General features: G+C 36.3%; 1 protein-coding gene across 17 annotated transcripts in view; it reads left to right on the top strand.

Moving 5' to 3' along the window:
• The window catches only part of LPAR1 (lysophosphatidic acid receptor 1), a 169,562-nt gene that overhangs the window by 47,142 nt on the left and 99,036 nt on the right, over positions 1 to 23,384 (top strand). For 16 of the 17 annotated variants that reach the window (XM_003777424.5, XM_009244736.4, XM_054520438.2 and 13 more), the window contains 2 exons: positions 20,063 to 20,140; positions 21,398 to 21,545. The exons of the other annotated variant lie outside the window; for it this stretch is intronic. In XM_003777424.5, coding sequence (XP_003777472.1) covers positions 21,501 to 21,545 — 45 coding nt within the window. In that variant the 5' untranslated portion in view covers positions 20,063 to 20,140; positions 21,398 to 21,500. The remainder of the gene's footprint in view (positions 1 to 20,062; positions 20,141 to 21,397; positions 21,546 to 23,384) is intronic. 17 annotated transcript variants of the gene reach the window in all.

Below are 23,384 nucleotides of genomic sequence, written 5' to 3'. Positions count from 1 at the left end.
TACCCTAGAATTTAAGTATATTTAAAAAAATTAGTTTGTGGTTAGTGGTCATATTTTCTTGTATGCCAGAGTTTTCCATTTAAGGAGAATGTTCTTTAAATATTACATTTTAAAAAGTTGTAAAATAGCGTTTTTCTTTAAGACTTATGCTTTCTTTTAATTTTTTCATTGATAACATAGACTGCATATATTTAAAGTATACAATTTGATTTGTTTTGACATATTCATATACTCTCGAAATTATCACTGCAATGAAGATGGTGAACATATCCAGCACTCCTCAACTTTTCTCCTGTTTGAAATCCTTCCCTCATGTCATTCTGCTCTTGTACTCCCAGGCAATCACTTAACTGCTTTTGGTCACTATAAATTAGTTTGCATTTTCTACAGTTTTATGTAATGGAATCATACAGTAAGTGCTGTGTTTTGTCTGGCTTCTTTTACTTGGCTCATTTTGAGAGTGATAGATAGTATTATGCATACCAGTAGTTCATTTGTTTTTATTGCTGAGTAGTCTTCTGTTTTATGGATATATAACAATTTGTCCATTCATTTGTGAATGGACATTTGAGCTGTTTCCAGTTTTTGGCTATTTACAGATAAAACTACTAGAAGCATTTGTGCTCAAGTCTTTGTATAGACAGATACTTTCTTTTCTCTTGGGTAAATACCTAGGATTAAAATGGCTGAATTGGATAATTAACTTTTAAAGAAACTGTCAGATTATTTTCCAGACTGATTCTATCTTACATTCCCACATCAGTGTGTGAGAGTTGCAGCTTCCTTAAATCATCACTGACACTTGGTATGGTTGGTTTTTTCAATTTTATCCATTCTAATAGTCATGTAGTGGTGTTTCATTGTGGTTTTAATTTGCATTTTTCCTAATTGCTCTTCTATGCTTATCTGCCATCCGTATATTATCTTTGGTAAACTGTCCCAATCTTTTGCCCCTGTTTGAATTTTGAAATTTCTTATATGCTTTGGATACAAGTTCCTTATGGACATGTACTTTGAAAGTATTTTCTCTCAGTTTGTGGTTTGCCATTTAATTTATTTAACAATGTCTTTTAAAAAGTAAATTTAAATGAAGTTCAGTTTTTCAATTTGTTCTTTATAGATCCTGCTTTTGATATTTTGACTAAAGAAAAAAAAACTTAAAGAATTTAAGTTAGTTTTATTCAGAAGTCTTACTGAGAGCTATAGACTGACTGAGGACTACAGCCTGGGAGGAGTCTTTCAGAAAGGTTCTATTGGCCAGGAGTGGTGGCTCACGCCTGTAATCCCAGCACTTTGGGAGGCCGAGGTGGGCAGATCACCTGAGGTCGGGAGTTTGAGACCAGCCTGACCAACATGGAGAAACCCCGTCTCTACTAAAAATGCAAATGGCACATACCTGTAATCCCAGCTACTTGGGAGGCTGAGGCAGGAGAATTGCTTGAACCCGGGAGGCGGAGGTTGCAGTGAGCTGAGATTGTGCCATTGCACTCCAGCCTGGGCAACAAGAGTGAAACTGTCCCAAACAACAACAACAACAACAACACAAACCAGAAAGATTCTATCAGACTGCTCCAAAATAGTGTTTCAGCTCACAGTTTATATACAGGTTCAGTACATATAAAATCACATCAAAGTTTGGGTGCAAGAGTCTATCTAGTTATAGATTACAGAAGTGTAATCACTAACCCTGTCAGGTGTTCTCTTATGTGTAGGAAAAGGCAAGGACTAGGGCCATTTATCTTTTAAGGAATACAGTGACTCAGGCAAGAGCTGGAGGGAGGGAGGCTCTGTTCTCTATTCTGTTTTGTCTTCAATGCACGTTTCTGGAGAGCTACACGTTGTCACAGAGTCAGGGGCTTTGGGAAAGTATGTTGACAAGCAGAAATGAGCAAATATGTCTTCTTACATTTGTTACTTTTGCTCACAGGTATCTTATCTAAGGAAACTTTGCTTACCCAAAGTACACAATGATTTTCTCATATGTTTTCCTCTAGAAGTTTTATGGTTCTAAGTTTTACATTTAGGTTTATGACCCTTTTCAGTTAATTTTTGTATGTGGTATGAGGTATGAATCAGTTTGTTTTTTCAGTTTGTGTTTTTGCTTATTGATATCTAATAGTTCTACCATGATTTTAAAATTGTGACTTCATATTTAAAAGTGGAGAAAAGGCTATACTACACTGTCTTAATCATTTATTATACTTTTAATGTCTCTGACAGGGACAATAGTAATGATCCCTCTTTGAAATTTATTATTAGTCATTTATATCTTCTCACCTTTTTTCTTGACTAATCTGGTTAGAGGGTTAGCAATTGGATTGATGTTCTTAAAGAAACATCTTTTGGATTTGTTTTATAGTTTCTATATAATTATCTACGATTTTATTTTTTCCTGCTTACTTTGATTTTAATTAAATTATCCTTTTCTAGTTTCTGATGGTAAAAGATAAGGTCATTTATTTGAGACTTTTCTTCTTTTCTATTATAGGTGTTTAATGCTATGATTTTCCTCTTTGGCACTGGTTTAGTGACATCCCACAAATTTTGATATGTTTTGTTTTCATCTTCATTTAATTCAAAATATTCAATTCAAAATATTTTTCAATTACCTCCTTTGACTTCTTTGATTTATAAGGTATATACAGATATATTACTTAGTTTCCAGTGTTTGATGATTTTCCAGAGATCATTCTGTTATTGATAATTTAAGTGTGGTCAGAGAACAGACTTTTTATGACTCAAATTCTTTTACATTTGTTGAGACTTCTTTTATGGCCCAGAATATGGTCTATATTGGTACAGATTTCCTTTGTTCTTGAGAGGAATGTGTAGTCTGGTGTTGGGTTGAGTCTTTTCAAAATGTCAAATTAGATCAAGTTGACTACTTGTATTGTTCAAGTCTCTTATATCCTTACTGATTTTTTCTGTTCTGTCAATTAATGACTGAGGCGTATTTATCTCTGGCTATATTTGTGGATTTGTTTATTCCTCCAGTTACTGGTTTTTACTTCGTATATTTCGAAAATCTGTAATTAGATGCATATGCTTTTAGGATTGTTATGTCATCTTGATAAAGAGACTCTATCATTATGAAATAACTTTTTTTTTTAAATCCCCGGTAATATGTTTTGCTCTAAAATCTACTCTGTTAGATTTTAATATTGATACTTCAGCTTTGTTTTGTTTAGTGTTAGCTGGGTATTTCATTTTTTTATCCTTTTACTTTTAATCTATTTGTGTCTTCATATTTAAGGTATGGTTCATGTAGGGAGCATATAGTTGTGTCTTGCTCTTTTATCCAGTCTCATAATCTATGCCTTTTAATTGAGTTGTTTAGACCACTTACATTTAATGAGTGTATATATATGTGTTTTCATATGGTTATGTTTAAATCTATCATCTTGCTTTTGTCACATTTGTTCTATTTTTTGGATTTGGTATACTTTATGATTTCATTTTATCTTCTTGTTGGATTATTAGCCATAATTCTTTATTTTGTTTTTAGTGGTTGATTCAGTGTGTGCAGTAGGCTTTAATTTATCGTAGGCAACTTTTTGACATCGTACCCCTTTATGTATAGTACAAGAACCTCACAACAGTACAGTATACTTACTTTACTCCCCTGCTTTTTAAAACTTTTGTAATAAACTCTATTGTTATTATTTTAATTATCTTTTTAGAACAACTTTATTGAGATATAATTTAATACCATAAAAGCCAGCCATTTAAAATTCAATAGTTTTTCATGTATTAAGAGTTCTGCAGCAGTGGCATGTGCCTGTAGTCCCAGCTATTCAGGAGGCAGAGACAGGATCACTTGAGCACAGGAGTTTAAGGCCAGCCTGGGCAACATAGCCAATCCTTGTCTCCAGATAGATAGATAGATAATGTGCAATCATCCCTCCAATCAAGCTCAGAAAATGTTTATCATTCCAAGAGAAACCTCATATTTGTTTTCAATCACTCCCTATTTATCCTCTTCCAAACTCCTGAAAAACACGAATCTACTTTCTTTCTCATAGATTTACCTATCTTGGACATTTCATGTAAACAGGCTTATACATTTGTGGCCTTTTTTGATTGGCTTTTCACTTAGAAAAAAATGCACAATACTGCATGTTGTAGTATGTATCTTTCTTTCCTTTTTTGTTGCTGCTCAATAATATTCCATTGTTTGAAAATACCATATTTAACTTTATCCTTTCAACAGTTGATAGACATTTGGATTATTTCTACTTTTTGATGATTCTGAAATGCTTCTATGAATATTCTTGGAGAAGTTTTTGTGTGGATATATATTTTCAGTTCTTTTGGGCATATACTTAGGAGTGGAATTGCTGGGTCATATGAAAATGCTATTTAATATTTTGAGGAACTACCAGATTTTCACAGTGGCTGCACCTTTTATATTCCCACCAGCAATGTATAAGGGTTCCAGTTTCTCCACATTCTTACCAACACTTGTTATTATGTCTTTTAAATTATAGCCTTCTTAGTAGTTATGAAGTGTGAATTTGGCTTTTGTTTCCCTAATGGCTAAAGGATATCCAGTATCTTTTCATATTCTTGTTAGCCGTTTGTCTATTTCCTTAGAAAAAATATCTATTCAGATATTTAATCATTTTAAAATTAGCTTGTCTCTTTGTTATTGAATTGCAGGAGTTCTTTATTCTGCATACAAGTCCCTTATGATTTGCAAATATTTTTTTTTCTATGAGTTGTTTTCAATTATATTTTTAAGATACTTATATAATAAAATGGTTTTTATATTTATCCATGTTATTACTATTAATATTTTTGGTATCCTTCATTTCTTTATGAGGATCCATATTTTCATGTGGTATAATTTTCTGTCTGATGAACTTCTTTTTAACATTTCTTATAGTCCAACGTCTGCTTATGATGAATTCTTTCACCTTTTATATGTTTGAAAATGTTTTTGTTTTACTTTCACCTCTGAACATTTTTTAATGTGTATAAAGTTCTAGATTGATAGTTCCCCCCACTTCCCATTATTTTAAAGATGTTGATCGCCTGTCTTTTTGCTTGGATTGTTTCTGATGAGAAATCTGCTGTCATTCTTATCCTTGTTCCTCTCTATGTGTCTTTTTTTTTTCTTTAATCCAGTGACTTTAAAGATTTTATTGCTATGGTTTTGTAAATTTGATTGTGCATTTTTCTTTGTTTCTTGTGCTCATGCTTCATTGAGCTTGTTGAGTCTGTGAGTTTATAGTTTTTATTTTTAGCCTTGTTTTTTCACTCCCCCTTTTTCCTTTGGGGACTCCAATTACATGTACAGTTGACCCATGAACAACATGGGTTTCTACTGTGCAGATCCATTTATATGCATATTTTTTTCCAACCAAATGCAGATCAGAAATACAGTATTCATGGTATGTGAACCCCACAGATATGGAGGGCCAACTTTATATATATATATGTATGTATGTGTATATATATATGTATATATGTATATATATATGTGTATATATGTGTATATATATACATATATATACGTATATATATATACGTGTGTATATATATATGCGTATAAACACACACACACACAGGTTCTACAGGGCTGTATATATACACGTGTGTATATATATAGTGTGTGTATATATATATACATACACGTATACATGTATACGTGTATATACATACACGTATCACGTATACATGTATACGTGTATATACATACACGTATCACGTATACATGTATACGTGTATATACATGTGTATATATATACGTGTGTATGTGTGTGTGTGTGTGTGTATATATATATACGTGGGTGTATATATATATATATATATATATATACACACACACAGGTTCCACAGGGCTGTCTGTGGTGTAACTGCCCAATGGGTTCTCCTTACCTACTCCACAGGTAGAACTGATTTATCAAGACAGGAGACTTGCAATAGCGAAAGAGTTTAATTCATGTAGAGCCGGTTGAATGGGTGACTGGAGTTTTATCACTCAAATCAGTCTCCCCCCAAATTTGGAGACTGAGGTTTTTAAAAAATAATTTGGTGGGTAGGGGGCCAGGGAGTAGGGAGTGTTATTGATGGCACTGGAGATGAAATTATTGGCAGTTGAAATATTATATAAATATATATTATATAAACATATGTATTATATAAATGATAATACCTATTATATATGCAATATATTATATAGAATAAACATAATAATTGCATAGATATATAATAGTTGAATTGCATGTAAATGTAGTTTTAATAACAAGGTTGACAAGTACTGTATTACTGGATGCTTAGATTGTTCCTAAAATTTTCCTATCATACATGATATTGCATTAAGCATCCTTATGGCAAATTCTTTGTCCTTTATATTTTTCCCACAGTATAAATTCCTAGTGGTGGAGTTACATGCCTTCTGATTCAGCATACTTTTTAGGGTCTTGATGCAAACCATGCATATACACACGTATCCCTAATATTAGCATTCCAGAAAGGTTACAACAGTTTCACCTACACCAGAAATATATTTAAGTGCCTATTTTCCTACTTCGTATACAAATACATCCGAAAACAATCTTTCAAGGATAACTTTCTTATGCTGAGGCAGTTTTAAATCACAATCCTTCAAGCACTCAGTATCGATTTTGATTCATTCTCCCAATGGTGCTTGAATTTTAAGCTACTTGAAAACTTAAATAATGGAAGATGTCTCTGTTAAGAGAACCCTCTGCTGTTGAATGAACACTGTTATTCAGGGCTGAATCACTTTACTTACCACAGCCACAGACTTCTATATTCTGACTAGCTATTTCGACACTTTGTTTCCACCCCCATTGGTCTCTTTTCTTCCCTATTTTTCTTCCCTTCACTTCATATATTCACATTCCTTCTATTTTAGGCCATTTGGGAATTACTATTTTTTTTTTTAAGAATAGTTAACTTTTTAAATTTTTGTTTTATATAGAGTTTCACTATATTGTTTTATATAGAGTATTTTATATAGAGTATTTTGTTTTATATAGAGTTTCACTATATTGCCCTGGCTGGTCTCAAACTCCTGGGCTCAAGCAATCCTCCGGCCTTGTCCTCTCAAAGTGCTGGAATTGCAGGCATGAGCCACCACACTTGGCTGAAAGTTACTTCTGATGTTAGAAACATGCACTTACTCTCAGAATGAAATATTTTTCAAGACTCATCTGTGGTTGGAAGAGTCTAGGCTGCCTGAAGCTTGGTTATAGAGGTTGTAATTGTCCTTGTTCTGAAAACTATGGACTGAAAACACCCCAGCTTGGTACAGTGGCGCCCTTGGTAGAAATGTATCCACCCTATAGGGTGCTTCTCCTGTAGGTGGAAATCCTAATTCTAATTTATATCTGCATTGTTCTGGGTCCCTATGCAAATGGCTGAGGCTCATGGCATGCACACACTAAGAGGATCAAGAGTTTAGAGGACTCTGGAAAGAAACAGGGTAGAATGAAGTCTGTCTCACTCAGAGTAGAATTTTACTTTTCAAGAGGATTTTTTTCAGTCTTCTTTGTTGAATCCTCTTCATTTCCCCTTAAAATGTAGATCTCATTCCTTCTCTTCTTGCTCTCTGTCTTCATAACTGATCACACTCCCTTGAGTTCAATTTTCTCCAACTCAGAAATCTGTAGTTCCAGGCCGTTCCTGATTTACTACTACTAAGTAGAGATTTTCTCCCATTTTCTAAGCATTGTAACACAAACTAGCTTGACCTTGAGGCTAAACAGTTTGACCAATATATCCTTTGCCTTCATAGTGACACTTATTCTAAGATAGTAATCTCCATGATTTGAATTTTACAATTCTTGGTTATTTTGGTAAGTGTCAGGATAGCATTCCTCTCCATCAGGATCACTTCTAAAGTGAAAACTATATAGCTGGGAATACAGTCTTTGAAATTAAGACAGTGAGTTTACTTATATAAGTTTTGGCCAGTTTCTCCAGCTTCTAGAATACTGGGCCCCGACCTGATAAAATACATGTAAAATGGCACAATTGTGTTAATTGTGTTTCTCTCTCTGCAGTCAGTGTGCACAGGATGGGCTAGTTGTATTTCTTCCTTGGAATGCATTAGCTCTGTGCCCTGTAGAAAAAATGATAGACTTTTAGACCAATTTGAAAATAAAAGGTCTAATTGAAAAGCTGGAGAAGCAAATGAAAAGACTGATCTTATTTGTGGAAAAGGATTTATGAACATGAAATATATTGTATCCTGTGAGTACACTGAAGCAAGATCTTAGGCCTGACACTCTGAAGAAGAGAGGAAAGCAGCCACAGAGAGGAAAGTAGCCTGTAGCCACAGGTGGCAATGGTATTTTAAAACAAAATATAAGGTAGTCATTTGGTTTCTCAAATGCATTTCTGATTTCTTTGTTCTGAATCTGCATGTGAAGCAAATGGACCCATAGCCTCCTTCATCCCAGCTGAACCATTTGCTTCACTGTCAGTGAAGGGGATAGAGTCAGTGGTAGGGATAAGTAACCCAGATAAAAAGTTTAGCATGGCCATATCTCTGTCATCCTGTTTTCCCCTTTCCTTTTTCTTTTTGATTCTTTAAACCAGAAATTCTGATTTTATCAACTTTAGAAAAGAAACAGTATTGATTGGCTCCTTTCTCAAAAGGTGAAGGATGTTCTCCTTTTTCTTGTGATTTTCTGGAGTTTTCATCTTAGCTTATTAGTTACACGTATTTCAACTGTATAGCTTTTTTTTCCTATTAGTTAAAACAGCATTCTTTTTTTTTTTTTTTTTGTCACCATTACTATCACAGGTATTCTGTGCTTATCTGGATTGACAAGCTACTCTTGCCAGAGGTTTCCTGAGCACATTATTTTGATTTGTCATATGAATAGTTGTACTATGTCATTGAGCAAATTTTTCGGGGAGAAATATATCTTAATTATACCATATGATCCAGCAATCTCACCAAGTATATACCGAAAAGAAAGAAAATCAGCATATTGAAGAGGTATCTTCACTCTCATGTTTATTGCAGCACTGTTCACAATAGCCAAGATTTGGAAGCAGCCTAAGTGTCTATTAATAGAAAAATGGATAAAGAAAATGTGGTACTTATGTACAATGGAGTACTATTCAGCCAAAAAAGGAATAAGATCTTGTCATTTGCAACAACATGGATGGAAATGGAGGTCACTGTGTTAAGTGAAATAAGCTAGTCACAGACAAACTTTGCATGTTCTTATTTGTAGGAACTAAAAAAATTAATTGAACATATGGAGACAGAGAATAGAAGGATAGTTACGAGAGGCTAGGAAGGTGGGTTGGTTAATGGGTACAAAAATATAGTTAAATAGAATGAATAAGATCTAGTATTTGGTAGCACAACAGGGTGAATTTATTGCACATTTTATAATAATTAAGAGTATAATTGGATTATTGGATTGTTTGTAACACAAAGAAAGGATAAGTGCTTGAGGTGATGCATACCCCATTTACCCTGATGTAACTATTACACATTGCATGCCTGCATCAAAATATCCCGTATACCCCACAAATATACGCACCTACTTTGTACCCACAAAAATTAAAAATAAAAATATCAAAAGTGGCTTGATTTTGTTATTGCAGGTAAACAAAGGCTTGATTGGCTGTAGAATTTTTGAATCATTCCATATTTCTGACAAAATCTTGAAATTTATTCCTTCATCTTATTTGTTGGGGTGAGGTTAATGGCTGTGTCCAGCCCATTTTTTTCCCATTATGATTTGATTTATTTTCCCCATTTGATTTTTTTAATGGGATTTCTTTTAATTTTTAAAGCTTATTAACTTAAGTCTTTTTCAGTTATCATTTACTTTATAGTTTTCCTGGAATTTGTCACACTTTTTTTTTAATCATGGTAAAAATACACATAACATAAAATTTACCCTCTTAACCATTTAAGTGTACAGTTCAGTAGTGCTAAGTATATTCAGACTGCTGTGCAACTAATCTCCCGAACTCTTTTCATCTTGTAAAACTGAAACTCCATACCCATTACACAGCAATTTCTCATTCATCCCTCTCCCCCAGTCCCTGACAAGTACTACTGTACTTTGTCTCTATTAATTTGACTACTCTATTAGCTGCCTCATATGTGTGGAGTATTTGTCCATTTTTGACTGGCTTATTTTACTTAGCGTAATGTCTTCAGGGTTCATCCAGGTCATAGCATATGCCAGAATATCCTTTTGAAGGCTGGATGATAATCCATTGTATGTATATACCAATTTAGTTTATGTCTGTTCATCTGTTATTGAAAACTTGGGTTGCTTCTACTTCTCGGCTCTTCTAGATAATGCTACTGCGAACGTGGGTTTACAAATATCTCTTTGAAAGATCATTTTCAATTATTTTGTTATATACCCAGAGGTGGGATTGCTCAATCTTATGGTAATTCTATTTTTAATTTTTTTAGGAACCTCTATACTGTTTTCCATAGTGACTGTACCATTTTTGGTCCCACCAGCAGTGCTGAAGGGTTCCAGTTTGTCCACATCCTTGCTAATACTTCTTTTCTTTTTTGATAATGGCTATTTTAATGGGTGTCAGATGTTATCTTACTATTTTGCTTTGCATTTGCATTTTACTGATGATTAGTGATGTTGAGCATCTCTTCATGTTTGGCCGTGTGTGTGTGTGTGTGTGTGTGTGTGTGTGTGTGTGTGTATACATTTTTGTAGAAGTGTCTACTCAAGTCTTTTGCCTAATTTTTGAGTTGTTTGTTGTTTTTGATTTTGAGTTGTAGGAGTTAAGAAAGTTTACTTTTATCACTAAGTAACTTCTGTTCCATTTATTTTTCTCAAGTATGCCGATTATGTTGAATCTTTATGTTCTCTGATTTATATCCATAATTTCTTTTTAAATTTTTTTATTTTTATTTTTTATTATAATACTTTAAGTTCTGGGGTACATGTGCACAACGTGCAGGTTTGTTACATAGGTATACATGTGCTATGTTGGTTTGCTGCACCCATCAACTCGTCATTTACATTAGGTATTTCTCCTAATGCTATCCTCCCGCAGTCCACCACCCCCTGACGGGCCCCAGTGTGTGATGTTCCCCTCCCTGTGTCCATGTGTTCTTATTGTTCAACTCCCACTTGTGAGTGAGAATATGTGATGTTTGCTTTTCTCTTCTTGTGTTACTTTGCTGAGAATGATGGTTTCCAGTTTCATCCGTGTAGGGACACGGATGAAAAACAAAACATAAAAAGGACATAAACTCATCCATTTTTATGGCTGCATAGTATTCCATGGTGTATATGTACCACATTTTCTTTATCCAATCTATCATTGATTGGCGTTTGAGTTGGTTCCAAGGCTTTGCTATTGTGAACAATGCTTCAATAAAGATATGTGTGCATGTGTCTTTATAGTAGAATGATTTATAATCTTTTAGGTATATACCCAGTAATGGGATTGCTGGGTGAAATGGTATTTCTAGTTCTAGATCCTTGAGGAGCTGCCACACTGTCTTCCACAATGGTTGAACTAATTTACACTCCTACCAACATCCCCACATCCTCTCCAGCATCTGTTGTTTCCTGACTTTTTAATGCTCACCATTCTAACTGGTGTGGGATGGTATCTCATTGTGGTTTTGATTTGCATTTCTCTAATGACCAATGATGGTGAACATTTTTTCATAAGTTTGTTGGCTGCATAAATGTCTTCCTTTGAGAGGTGTCTGTTCATATCCTTTGCCCACTTTTTGATGAGGTTGTTTTCTTCTTGTAAATTTGTTTAAGTTATTTGTAGATTCTGTATGTCCACAATTTCTAATCAATCTAGTAAATTCCATTATTGTAAGCACATGTACTTTTTCCCAAGCAAGACTTCCATGGCACCAACTTGGTTTTCTGCAGTGGCACTTCTGTCTTTTGTAGTTTAAAATTTTTGGTTTCTGCAGTGATTTTTTTTTATTTTCTTAAAAAATTTTAAAATCAAACTTGTAAATGTTTATAATTTAAAAATATATAGGTAGATACTTTATTTGGCAAACAATGCTAGCTATCACTTTTACCATGTTCACTATATTGTTCACAGTAGCATAAGTATTACTCCAGGTGTCTTAGGTATATTAATCAATTCAATTCTTACAGTCATATGTGGCAGCCTTACTATTATTATACCCATTTTACAGAGGAGAAATCTGAGGCAAGGAGACATGACATAACCTGCCCAAGGTCACACTGGCAGGACAAGGATTTGAACCTAGGCAGTTGGATTCCCTAGCATACTGTACTTGTAACTGCTATGCAGCACTGCCTCTCTTCCTCCTTTTCTTAAAAAAAGAAAAGAAAAGAAATGTATGTGCTTTATTTGATTTCTGACTCAACCAACCAAACTATTAAAAGTTGTAAGAAAATCAGGGGATTGTGAACTTACTGAATATTTGATGATATCAAGTACCTCTGGTTAATTTTTTAACTGTGATGATGGTAAGGTAGTTTCCTTATAAAAGAGTTCTTTTAAGGACAAAACAGCTAAATATGTAAACATAAAGTTATTTACAGCATATGTATTATGCTATTTACAGAAGAAATTAAATGATGCTTGGGATTTGTTCCTCTATATTATCTTTAAATATATTCATTTTAATTGACATACATTTGTACATATTTATGGGATACAGTGTGATATTTTGATACATGTATACAATGTGTAATGATCAAATTAAGGCAATTAACATATCCATCACCTCAAACCTTCATCATTTCTTTATATGGGTAACAGTCATAGTCGTCTCTTCTAGCTATTTGAAAAAATACAATAAATTGTTGTTTGCTCTAAGTCACTCTTCGGATCTATAGAACACTAGAACTTATTCTTGCTATCTAGTTATAACTTTATATATCCATTAACCAAACTCTCCCTATCCCTCCCTGTCCCCTAGGCTTCCTAGTATCTAATAAGCACTATTCTACTCTCTACTTCTGTGAGATCAACTTTTTTAGCTCCCACATAGGAGCGAGAACATTGCAGTATTTATCTTTCTGTGCCTGACTTACTTCGCTTAACATACAGTCTTCCAGGCTCACCCGTGTTGCTGCAAATGACAGGATGTATGTAATTTAAAGTGTCAAATAGCTCTGAGGCTTGCCAGGAAAGAGGAGTCCTTGCTCCCTTCCTACAATTTTACCTTCCCCAGAGCTACCAGTTTCAGTTGTTTTAGCAGCCTCATTTGACATTTGCATTGAATTTGTAAGTTTTTTTTTTTTTACTTCTTTTTGAAAATTTTTAAAATTGTGAATGATACGTTTTGAAATATATACTTTGTGGAATTCTAAGGTTTTTATTTGTTTTTGTCTTACTAGTTTTGAATATTTATAAATGTACCATGTGCAAAGTGTACCATTCACATACTCCTATCCTGAACCTCCTTGTCTTAGTATAGTTAGGTCATGATTTTGACTAGGCCATTATTCAGTGTTAATAGGATGATGACCTTGTTAATGCCGTTCATACCTGAGCCATGTAGAATTCTATGAATCCTTTTCCTCTTCGGCAAATTTTTTGTTCTATTTAAACTAATTGTTCTTTTGATGTTTGCTTAGTTTTCTATGTGCTTTTTACTCATTCAGTCCTAAACGCTCTTGGTTATCCAAATCTCCTCTTGATATACTACTTCTTGAGTCTTCTTGTGTATCACCCAAGGATTTCCCTTCACAATTATGCCAGGAATTCCTTTTTTTCTCCCTCTTGTATTGGACTCCTGTTTCCTGTATCACATGCCTGTCTGTTTCTTAGTTTCCTCCCTGTTTTGCAGAAGAACATCTGCCAATAGAATTCTAGGTTGTAAACTGCTTTCCTCATTGCGTCATTGTCTTCTAGTTTTCAGGGTTGCTGTTGAAAAGTCCAAAGACTTTCTAATTCCTAATCCTTTGCTTATGAGCTTCCCTGCCTGCTTTCTGATATTTTATAGGACCTTTTTAATATCCTTACAGTTAAAAAAACACAACTCATCATAACAGATCCTGTGTTTAATGTGGGCATATTGAAATCAAATGAAATGGGCAGGTAGGCACTCAGTGGGCCCTTACAGTCTACACAGTTATGACCTTACATTTTAGGAAATATTTTGAGTTAGTCATTTGACTTCACTCCCACCCCATTTCCTTTATTCTTTTATTCTGGAATTCTATTTGGCTATTAGACCTTCGACTCATTTTGTAGCCTTCTCATTTTTACTGTTCTAGTCTCCTTTACTTTTTTTTTTTTTTAACTCTACATTTTGGGCACATTCCTTAAAGTTATATTCCAATCTGTCTACTGAATTTTTTTGAAATTCTTAAAAATTGACATATAAAATTATATGTATTTCTCATGCACAACATGATGTTTTGAGTATATATATATATATAGAAATATATATATAGGAATATATATATATATAGGAATATATATATATTGGAATGGTTAAGTCTAGCTAATTAACAAATGCATTACCTCACATAGTCATCATTTTTTTGTGGTAAGAACAGTTAACATCCACTCCCTTGGCATTTTCCAAGAATACCATATATCATCATTATCTACAGTCACTGTCCTACATGATAGATCTGACCTTATTCCTCCTAACTGCAATAGATCTGACCTTATGCCTCCTGTCTAACTGTAAATATGTATCCTTTGATCAACATCTTGCCAACTCCCTCTCCCCACAACCACCCCAGCCTTTGGTAACCACCACTTTGCTCTCTACTTCTGTTGGAACAACTTTTTTAGATTTTGAATTACCACTTTTTAAGCATCCTGTTTTTGTTTGAATAAGTGCAACATATTCGTCTTGATGTTACTATTGTTAAACCTATTCATCTGCTCAGATTCCAGAGAGAAAAATCTTTCAGTCTCAGGCCTTAGATGATGCAAGACTGGCTTCAGATGCTGTTTAGCTCTGATAGGCGGAAGAGATAATAAGAAAGAAGACAAGCTTCAGCTCTGAACTGCCTGTATCTTATCTTGTTCCTCCAGGTTTGGGCTTCAGGAATTTTTTCTATTTTGTTTCTATCAGACTATAGGGCTCTCTGAAGAATGATACACAGTCTGAAAAATTTCCCCATTTTATCTAAATTGTTGTATATCTGTAATAGTTTCCTAAAGTTTTTAGAATAAATTTATCCTTTCCTGGTTTCAGCATTGATGGTTTCTTCTTTCCTCCTTTATTGCTTTTCGTTCATCTATTCTGTTTTGGGGATGAAGACTTTAAAATCTTTACCCACGTAGCTTCCCCCAACTACCCGTGAAAAGTCTGTTTTATCTTTTGCATCACTAATTTTATTTTTTGCTTTTTAAAAATATTCTACTTTCTGCTTCATTGGTTGCTTTTATTCAAGTTCATAATTCAGATTTTCTTTTCTGGTTAACACAAACTCTTTTCTGGTCTCATTTCTTTCTATGACTACCTGCTCTATGTGCAAAGATTCTACTATGTCCCCTGGAATTTTAAGAACATGGGCTAGAAATTTTCTGTTAATAGAGTTTTCTCTTTTATGTAGTATATCTATTTCTTAAGTAAATATTTGCTCTGATTCTAGAATCTTCCCCTTTTTTGAACCACAGTGTGTTCTATTTGCCTGGTGGATTTAGATTTTTCTCCTTTGCTTATCCTTAGGGAAGTCAATGCATGTTCAGTATTGGGTATTGCCTTGTTTTCTTTCCTTCTTTCCTTCCTTCCTTCCTTCCTTCCTTCCTTCCTTCCTTCCTTCCTTCCTTCCTTCCTTCCTCCCTTCCTTCCTCCCTCCCTCCCTCCTCCCTGTCTCCCTCCCTCCCTCCCTCCCTCCCTCCTTCCCTCCTTCCTTCTTTCCTTCTTTCCTTCTGTTTTAAAATTTTACTTTAAGTTCCAGGATACATGTGCAGAACATGCAGGTTTCTTACATGGTGTACATGTGCCATGGTGATTTGATGCACCTATCAACTCGTCATCTAGGTTTTAAGCCCTGCATGCATTAGTAACCCTGTGTTCTTTCAAGAAACTTGTATGAGTCACTATTTGACTCAAGTCCAGACAAAGGTTACATTTGTAGTAGATTAATTTACCAATTATGAATTCATATTCCTGTGAGGCCTGGGAAAAGAGCCAGCATCAGCTCCAGAAGTAATCAAAGGGAAGTTTGCCTCAAACCAAAGACTTTGTTTTAGGTATTTGGTGTGGCACTCAGTAATTAGCAAGGTCATTGTCACTTGGCATGGCTGCCCTTGCCAGGAGCCAGCTGGGAGTGTCTTTTTCCCACGTGTTTTCCGTGGTAGTCATCATGGCCACCTGTGAAACAGAAGTAAATGCAGCCAGAGGTTACTTGCTTGACTGGCCTCTGAAGCCAGGAATCCTTTTAAAGGAGTTAGTGTATTTTAAGTGTACCCCAAGTCTTCCTGGGCTTAGTTCCCTCAGCCCCCATCGCTCTGAACTAAGGATATCATTATGGGTTTAGTGGATTCTCATTTGCTTATTTTCTGGTTGTGCAGTTGCAGTTTCACATGAAGAGGATATCGTGTTTTAGTCCTTTTGTCAACCTCCCATGTTGATTCTTTCAAGTATATATTTCCGGACGTTTAAGATCTACCTGTAGTTTCCAGGGCTAATTCAGGATATTCGTCTCTTATAATCAACTGGTCATTTCTTTGGTAATCTGGCACAAAGAAATAAGCTTATAGCTTTCTTATTTGGAAATTTTTGGAAATTGTATTTTATATATGTGATTTGAATCCAAGGGGGGATATTGAGGGAATTTAGACCCAGTGATTGTAAAGGAATGGATGAATGATCCAATAAATAAATAGATGACAAAGCTCATCTTTTGCAGGTGAGAGGCATTAGAAGTAATTTTACGGTTTTGAGAAGAGAAATATAGATGAGAAGAGATGCCTAGGAGAATAGAAAATGGAGACAACTAGGAAAGAAGAGAAGAGGCAACAGTAATGCTCCAAGGGCAGTTGGAGAGCCTGATGTCAGCTGGGCAAACCCACATTGCTTCATGGTTTTCTGTGGCTAGAACACAGTTTTGAAGCTCAAGCAAAGGAAATGGAGAGTTAGGTTGATGGCAGGCTGGAAGAGTTGCAGAACAGGTATCCAAGTACTTGGAAGAGTTCAGAGGGGTGTATTTCTTAGTCTCACTCTGTTGCCCAGGCTGGAGTGCAGTGATGCGATCTCGGCTCACTGCAACTTCTGCCTCCCGGGTTCAAGCAGTTTCCTGCCTCAGCCTCCTGAGTAGCTGAGATTAAAGGCGCCCGCCGCCATGCCTGGCTAATTTTTTTCTTTTTTTTTTTTTTGTATTTTTAGTAGAGATGGGGTTTCACCATCTTGGCCAGGCTGGTCTTGAACTCCTGACCTCGTGATCCACCCGCATCAGCCTCTCAAAATGCTAGGATTACAGACGTGAACTACCACGCCCAGCCAGGGGTGTATTTCTTTAAAAATTATTGTGCAACTCTCTAGTTGACAGTCTGGGGCTCTGGTAAGGCGGGGGTTCATCTGTCAAAGTGAACCAGCTTACTCAGCTAGATACTGCATGGCATGATTACTTAGGGTAATGTCTTTTTTGTCTTGTTTAGTTCCCCCATGATTTGTGCAGTTTTGTAAATAAGTTGAGAAGTAAATAGATTTCATGATATAATTTTAAGACTTCACTCCCAAGAGAAAACTGATTTATACCTTTGAAGTTATGTCATTTAGCCCTTGTATTTGGCAAAGTAACCATATACTATTTTATAAAGCGTTCTTGTAATGTGTGAATAGGTTCAACAAAATTAGATGGGTCACATGTTTTAGGAGAAGGCAGTTAATTTTCTGTCTTATTTTCTTCTTGAAAATGTGAAACTAACAATCTGTCATGTTTATTAGGCATCTCAAGGAAATGACACATCCAAATGAGGGTTAAATGATTAAAATTTTATATAGATGAGAGGAGCACAAGGTTCTCTGTCTCAGGGTTACTCTGCAGGTCATCTGACTTTCATCCTACTTTCTCCATTTTTTATCTGACATTTTTGCTTAAAGATTCCATGTGCTTTCCATCTCTTTTTAATCTTTGATAACATGGAGTATTGGCCTATGGAAAGAGTATGAATCTTAGCATAGGCCCTGGTTCAGACCTCAGCTCTTTCATTTCCTGACTGTGTGACTGTGGGTATGTTGCATAACCTCACATACCTTTCAAAGCTTCAGATGTCTCCTCTGTAAAATAACTGAATAGTATCTGCCTCAAACTCTAGGGGAAATGACTGCTCCAAAGCTCAGCATCCAGTGGCCTTTCATTAAATCCCAGTCTCCCATCTTTCCCTCTGCTGTTGTTAGTAATAACGCCATATGACATATTTGTTTGGTGGATCTCATCCATTTCTATATCACTTTCCTTACTCTAAGCTAGGTGCCTCTATTTACCTTTCAGGCAACTGTCTATATTCTGAATATTGAAAATATTTTAAGGTTATATTGCTTAATGACATAGCTTGGTGAAATGATATTGGACCTGAGCATATAGTATGTGTCCTTAAGAATGGAATCTTATGTGCTTGATTTTTTGCTTTTTAGTTGTTATTGATATATTCATTTATGTCACATAGAACAAGATAATATGAATTATAAATACATAAGAGGGAGAAAGGAAAAATGAAAGTAGGAGTGGGCAAAAAACAATGCCAGAAATAATAAATACGTGAGAAGGAGAAAGGAAAAATGAAAGTAGGAGTGGGCAAAAAATAGTGCCAGGAATAAGTTCAGTATAAAACAGTGCACTGTGGGGTTCCTGTAATTTTCTTGGGTAGGTTTGGCACTCTAGCAGTCATCTTGAAAAAAAAAAGGTCCTGTATACATATGCTTTTCTCTTGGGTTGTTTATTTACTTTCACAGTGTGATAAACAAGTCTCATTTGTTCCTAAAACTGGGACTAAGGAGAATATCAGTATTGTCACAGGGCAGCTGTGGAATTCGGTGTTGAATGTCATGACAAGATAGCTTGAGAACTTTACTACTTATTTGTCAATGAAAATAATTGCTGTAATGGGGGAAGAAAATAGGAAGGCTCTACAATTCTAAGCAGCCAGAACCTAAAGTGATTGAAACTATAGTATCAAGGATGCTGCACAAAAATGTAGCAATTAAAAATTTAAGCTTATAGAAGTTGCTGTCAAACCTAGATTATTTCTTAGAAAAGCAGCACTTCTGAGCTCCTCATTTGCCCGGTATCCCTGAGCTAATATAGGGTAGCACCATGGGATTTGGGGGACAAAGGACTTGGATTAAATGTCCAACTCCGCAGTTCCTACTGTACAAGACTTGGATCTTGTGACCTCTGGTTCATTACTTTTACTATTATGAAAAGTATCATTTCCCAATAGTTTAAAAAGTGTTCATGTATCATCTTGCATGTTGGTGAAACTAGAAAGTATATTTACAGACAAAAGCTCTTTAAAGGCAAGGTTGGCTTAGTCTTACTTTTTTTTTTGATACGGAGTCTTGCTCTGTTGCCCAGGCTGGAGTGCAGTGGCACGATCTCGGCTCACTGCAACCTCCGCCTCCTGGGTTCAAATGATTCTCCTGCCTCAGCCTCCTGAGTAGGTGAGATTACAGGCGTGTGCCACCACGCCCGGCTAATTTGTATATTTTTAGTAGAGATGGGGTTTCACCATGTTGGTCAGGCTGGTCTCAAATTCCTGACCTCTAATGATCTGCCCCCATTGGCCTCCCAAAGTTTTGAGATTACAGGCATGAGCTGCTGTGCCCAGCCAATAACGTCTTTTGAATAAAAGAAAAGATGTTGTTGGGGGTATGAAAATCACCGGAAAATGAAAATGTTTCTTAAAAATAAAAGAATTTTTAAAAATTATTTTCTTAAAATGAAAAATTTTTGTCTTCTGGACTAAATTGCAGTGTGGAAAGAGTCACATCAGCCTTTGGACAGAACTAAGGCCATGATTTGCTACAGGGAAGTTAGCATCTTTCTGAGTTTTCTTAATGAACATGTGAATAAGAGATTTGGTTATACTTTGTGCTTATTTAGCATCCTCTCTTTGAGGATGTCAAAAGGATTTTAGAAATGTTCTCTTTCTCACACAGGTGGACGTCTGATATATGAAGCTCCCCATCCACCTATCTGAGTACCTGACTTCTCAGGACTGACACCTACAGCATCAGGTATCTTGCCTTTCTTTAGTCTTAAAAGCGGTAACTAAGTTCCTTGAGGAAATACAGGCAGGGAACACATTCACTTCATTATGTTTCAGATAGGCCTGGGAACTGGAGTTGCTGCTGTAGTCCTGGTTCTACCATTAAATGTGTGACTCTAGTCCCTTTTCTTCTCTAAGCCTCAATTTTTTCTTCTGCAAATAGGTGGGATTGGACTGGGTGATATCTAATCACTTGACGATATTATGGTAGTCTACCTTTATCCGAAGGTTCACTTTCCACGGTTTCAGTTACCTGCAGTCAAACTTGGTCCAAAAATATTAAATGAAAAATTTCAGAAACAAACAATTCACAAGTTGTAAATCGCACACCGTTCTGAATAGTGTGGGTGAAATCTCATACTGTCCATGTGATTTGTCCCTTTGTCCTGCGTCTCCACACTGTGTACGCTACCTGCACATTAGTCACTTAGTAGCTGTCTCTGTTATGTACAGGGTTGGGTACTATTCACAGTTTCTCTTTCTTTTTCTTTTTTTTTTGAGAAGGAGTCTCGCTGTGTCGCCCAGGCTGGAGTGCAGTGGTGCCATCTTGGCTCACTGCAACCTCCACCTCCCAGGTTCAAGCAATTCTCCTGCCTCAGCCTCCTGAGTAGCTAGGATTACAGGCATGTGCCACCATGCCTGGCTAATTTTTGTATTTTTAGTAGAAATGGGGTTTTGCCATGTTGGCCAGGCTGGTCTCAAACTCCTGACCTCAGGTAATCCTTCCCCCTTGGCTTCCCAAAGAGCTGAGATTATAGGCATGAGCCACCGCGCCTGACCCACTATCCAGTTTCAAGTATCCACTGGGGGGCTTAGAATCCACTCCTCAGATACGTGGGGGTGGTTACTGCATTCTCTTTGCCCTCTATGTAAGCCGTCAGCTCTCCACTGTGGATTATTCAATTCCTTTATTATTTAATGGCAGGATGGCTTTTCCCCCCGACTCACCCTCCCCAGCTCTGCAACTTGAAACTCTCTTCCCAAAACATCTAGCTGGGATGTTGGATTCAAACCTATGAAAATTCCTCAACTTAAGAGTATTTGGACAGATAGCATAGAAGTCGTGGCTTTTAGACCTTAGTTTTTCCCTACCGGCTTTCTGTTTGCATTAAGCTAGTATTTGACACTTGACATCTAGGGATTCTTACCTCCTTTGGCCAACGGTACTTCACACCCATATGCTAGTCCTTTTATGCTAAATGTGGGTTTTCCTGTTGTTTTTCAGGTACACAGCTTCTCCTAGCATGACCTCGATCTGATCAGCAAACAAGAAAATTTGTCTCCCGTAGTTCTGGGGCCTGTTCACCACCTACAACCACAGAGCTGTCATGGCTGCCATCTCTACTTCCATCCCTGTAATTTCACAGCCCCAGGTAAGGGCTTCAAACTAGCAGAGGTCTGAGGTAATCATAAGTTTTTCAAATATTTAAACTGGGTTTCAGGAAGTGTGTTTGACACTAGGGATCATGTATATCTCTCTCGCTATCATTTGGTGCGTATTTGAATAATGGTGCTTTTGTGAGTGAGGTGCCATTTAGTTCAGGAAGCAGCTGGAACAATGAACAAGTGATTTTAGTGAACTGGCCTCTGTTTATAGGAGGCTTTGGTTTTCAGTGCTTAGGATGCCTGACTGTCATTACAGGCATCAAACTCTAAATCAAAGTAAATCAGTGGTAAACCCTGCTGCTTTTCCTCTCTTGGTTTTTTTGTGGGCCGGGGGGTGGGGTGGGCTTTAATGAAATATATCAGAATGGATCTAATTTTATAACAAGTTTTCTGAGGGCTGTCTTGTTGTCCTCCTCCTATACTTACTCTTTTGCCTTGACCTGTTCTAGGAACTTTGAAAACAAAATGCAATTCCAGAAACTTCTGAACAGCAATCGTATGAGTTATTTTTTTCTGTCCAGTGAAGAGCAGTAATACGGCAGGGACATGGTCTTTGTTCAGATGATTTTACAGCCTGATTTAATCAGGCATTTGCTGGACTCTTTCAGATTCACCAGGCATCAGGGTACAATGTGGAAACAGACTTTGGAGTCATAAGGCCACAGTTCACATCCCTGCTCCTCTGATTGCAGGATGAAGAGCCTTAGTCATGCCAGCCTCTCTCAGCTTCAGTTTCCTCTCATGTAATTGTTCCTGTCATGATGGTTACATGGATAAAATGATGGTTCATACGCATGAGGCATACAGAGGTGCTCAGCAAGTATAGTTTCCCATTTACTCTTCATTTATCTTCTTTCTATAGTGTGACCTCCTTTCTCATTTGTGACAATCGTTTTTTGGCCAACTTTATTTTTATTTATTTATTTTTTTGAGAGAGAGCCTTGCTCTGTTGCCCAGGCTGGAGTATAGTGGCGTGATCTTGGCTCACTGCAATCTCCGCCTCCTGGGTTCAAGTGATTCTCCTGTCTCAGCTTCCTGAGTAGCTGAGATTACAGGCGCCTGCCACCACGCCCAGCTAATTTTTGTATTTTGGTAGAGATGGGGTTTCACCATGTTGGTCAGGCTGGTCTTGAACTCTTGACCTCAAATGATCCACCTGCCTTGGCCTCCCAAAGTGCTGGGATTACAGGCCTGAGCCACTGTGCCCAGCCTCGGGCAACTTTGAAGAAAAAAGCATACTTTCAAGGAAGAGTCATATGATTGAAATTTGAACTTGATACAGAACATTGTTCCACACTGTTTTTTTCAGTATGATTTTGCAGGCTATTCAATTTTGTATGTATTTCAGTAGAAGTTTGTGTGTTTGTGAGAGAGGGAAAGAAGAAGGAGAGGGAAAAAGGAGAACAAGGGGCATTTTTCCTTCATGTAGTATAGTGTTTTCTCCTCAGCACCATTTGGGATGTCATCATTGTTATCAACCCTGGGATTTTATCATATGAATAAAGCCCTTTATTCATATCATACGAATAAAGAATAAAGTACTAAGGCCTTTAGTATTATTTTCCAGAATGTTTAGTGTTACCATCGTCATATGCATTCCTCTTTCTGATAAGTGGACCATTGTCCTTTCAACACTTCATTTACTTCGGGTGTTTGGTTTCCCTTATCTTCAATAGACTTTTTTGGTGTCTGAGAGACTTGGAGAATGGGCAAAGAGATTTAATGCCTGTTACCTGAGGTCACCATTTCAAAGTCCACTGCAGCTGTTCCCATGTAATGACTCTTCTTAGTCCTTTTGTGAACTGAGTTAGGCTAGTGCAGGTTTT

Source organism: Pongo abelii, chromosome 13, assembly GCF_028885655.2.
Source record: "Pongo abelii isolate AG06213 chromosome 13, NHGRI_mPonAbe1-v2.0_pri, whole genome shotgun sequence".
Lineage (NCBI taxonomy): Eukaryota > Metazoa > Chordata > Mammalia > Primates > Hominidae > Pongo > Pongo abelii.
This window is presented reverse-complemented; position numbering and strand designations above follow the sequence as displayed.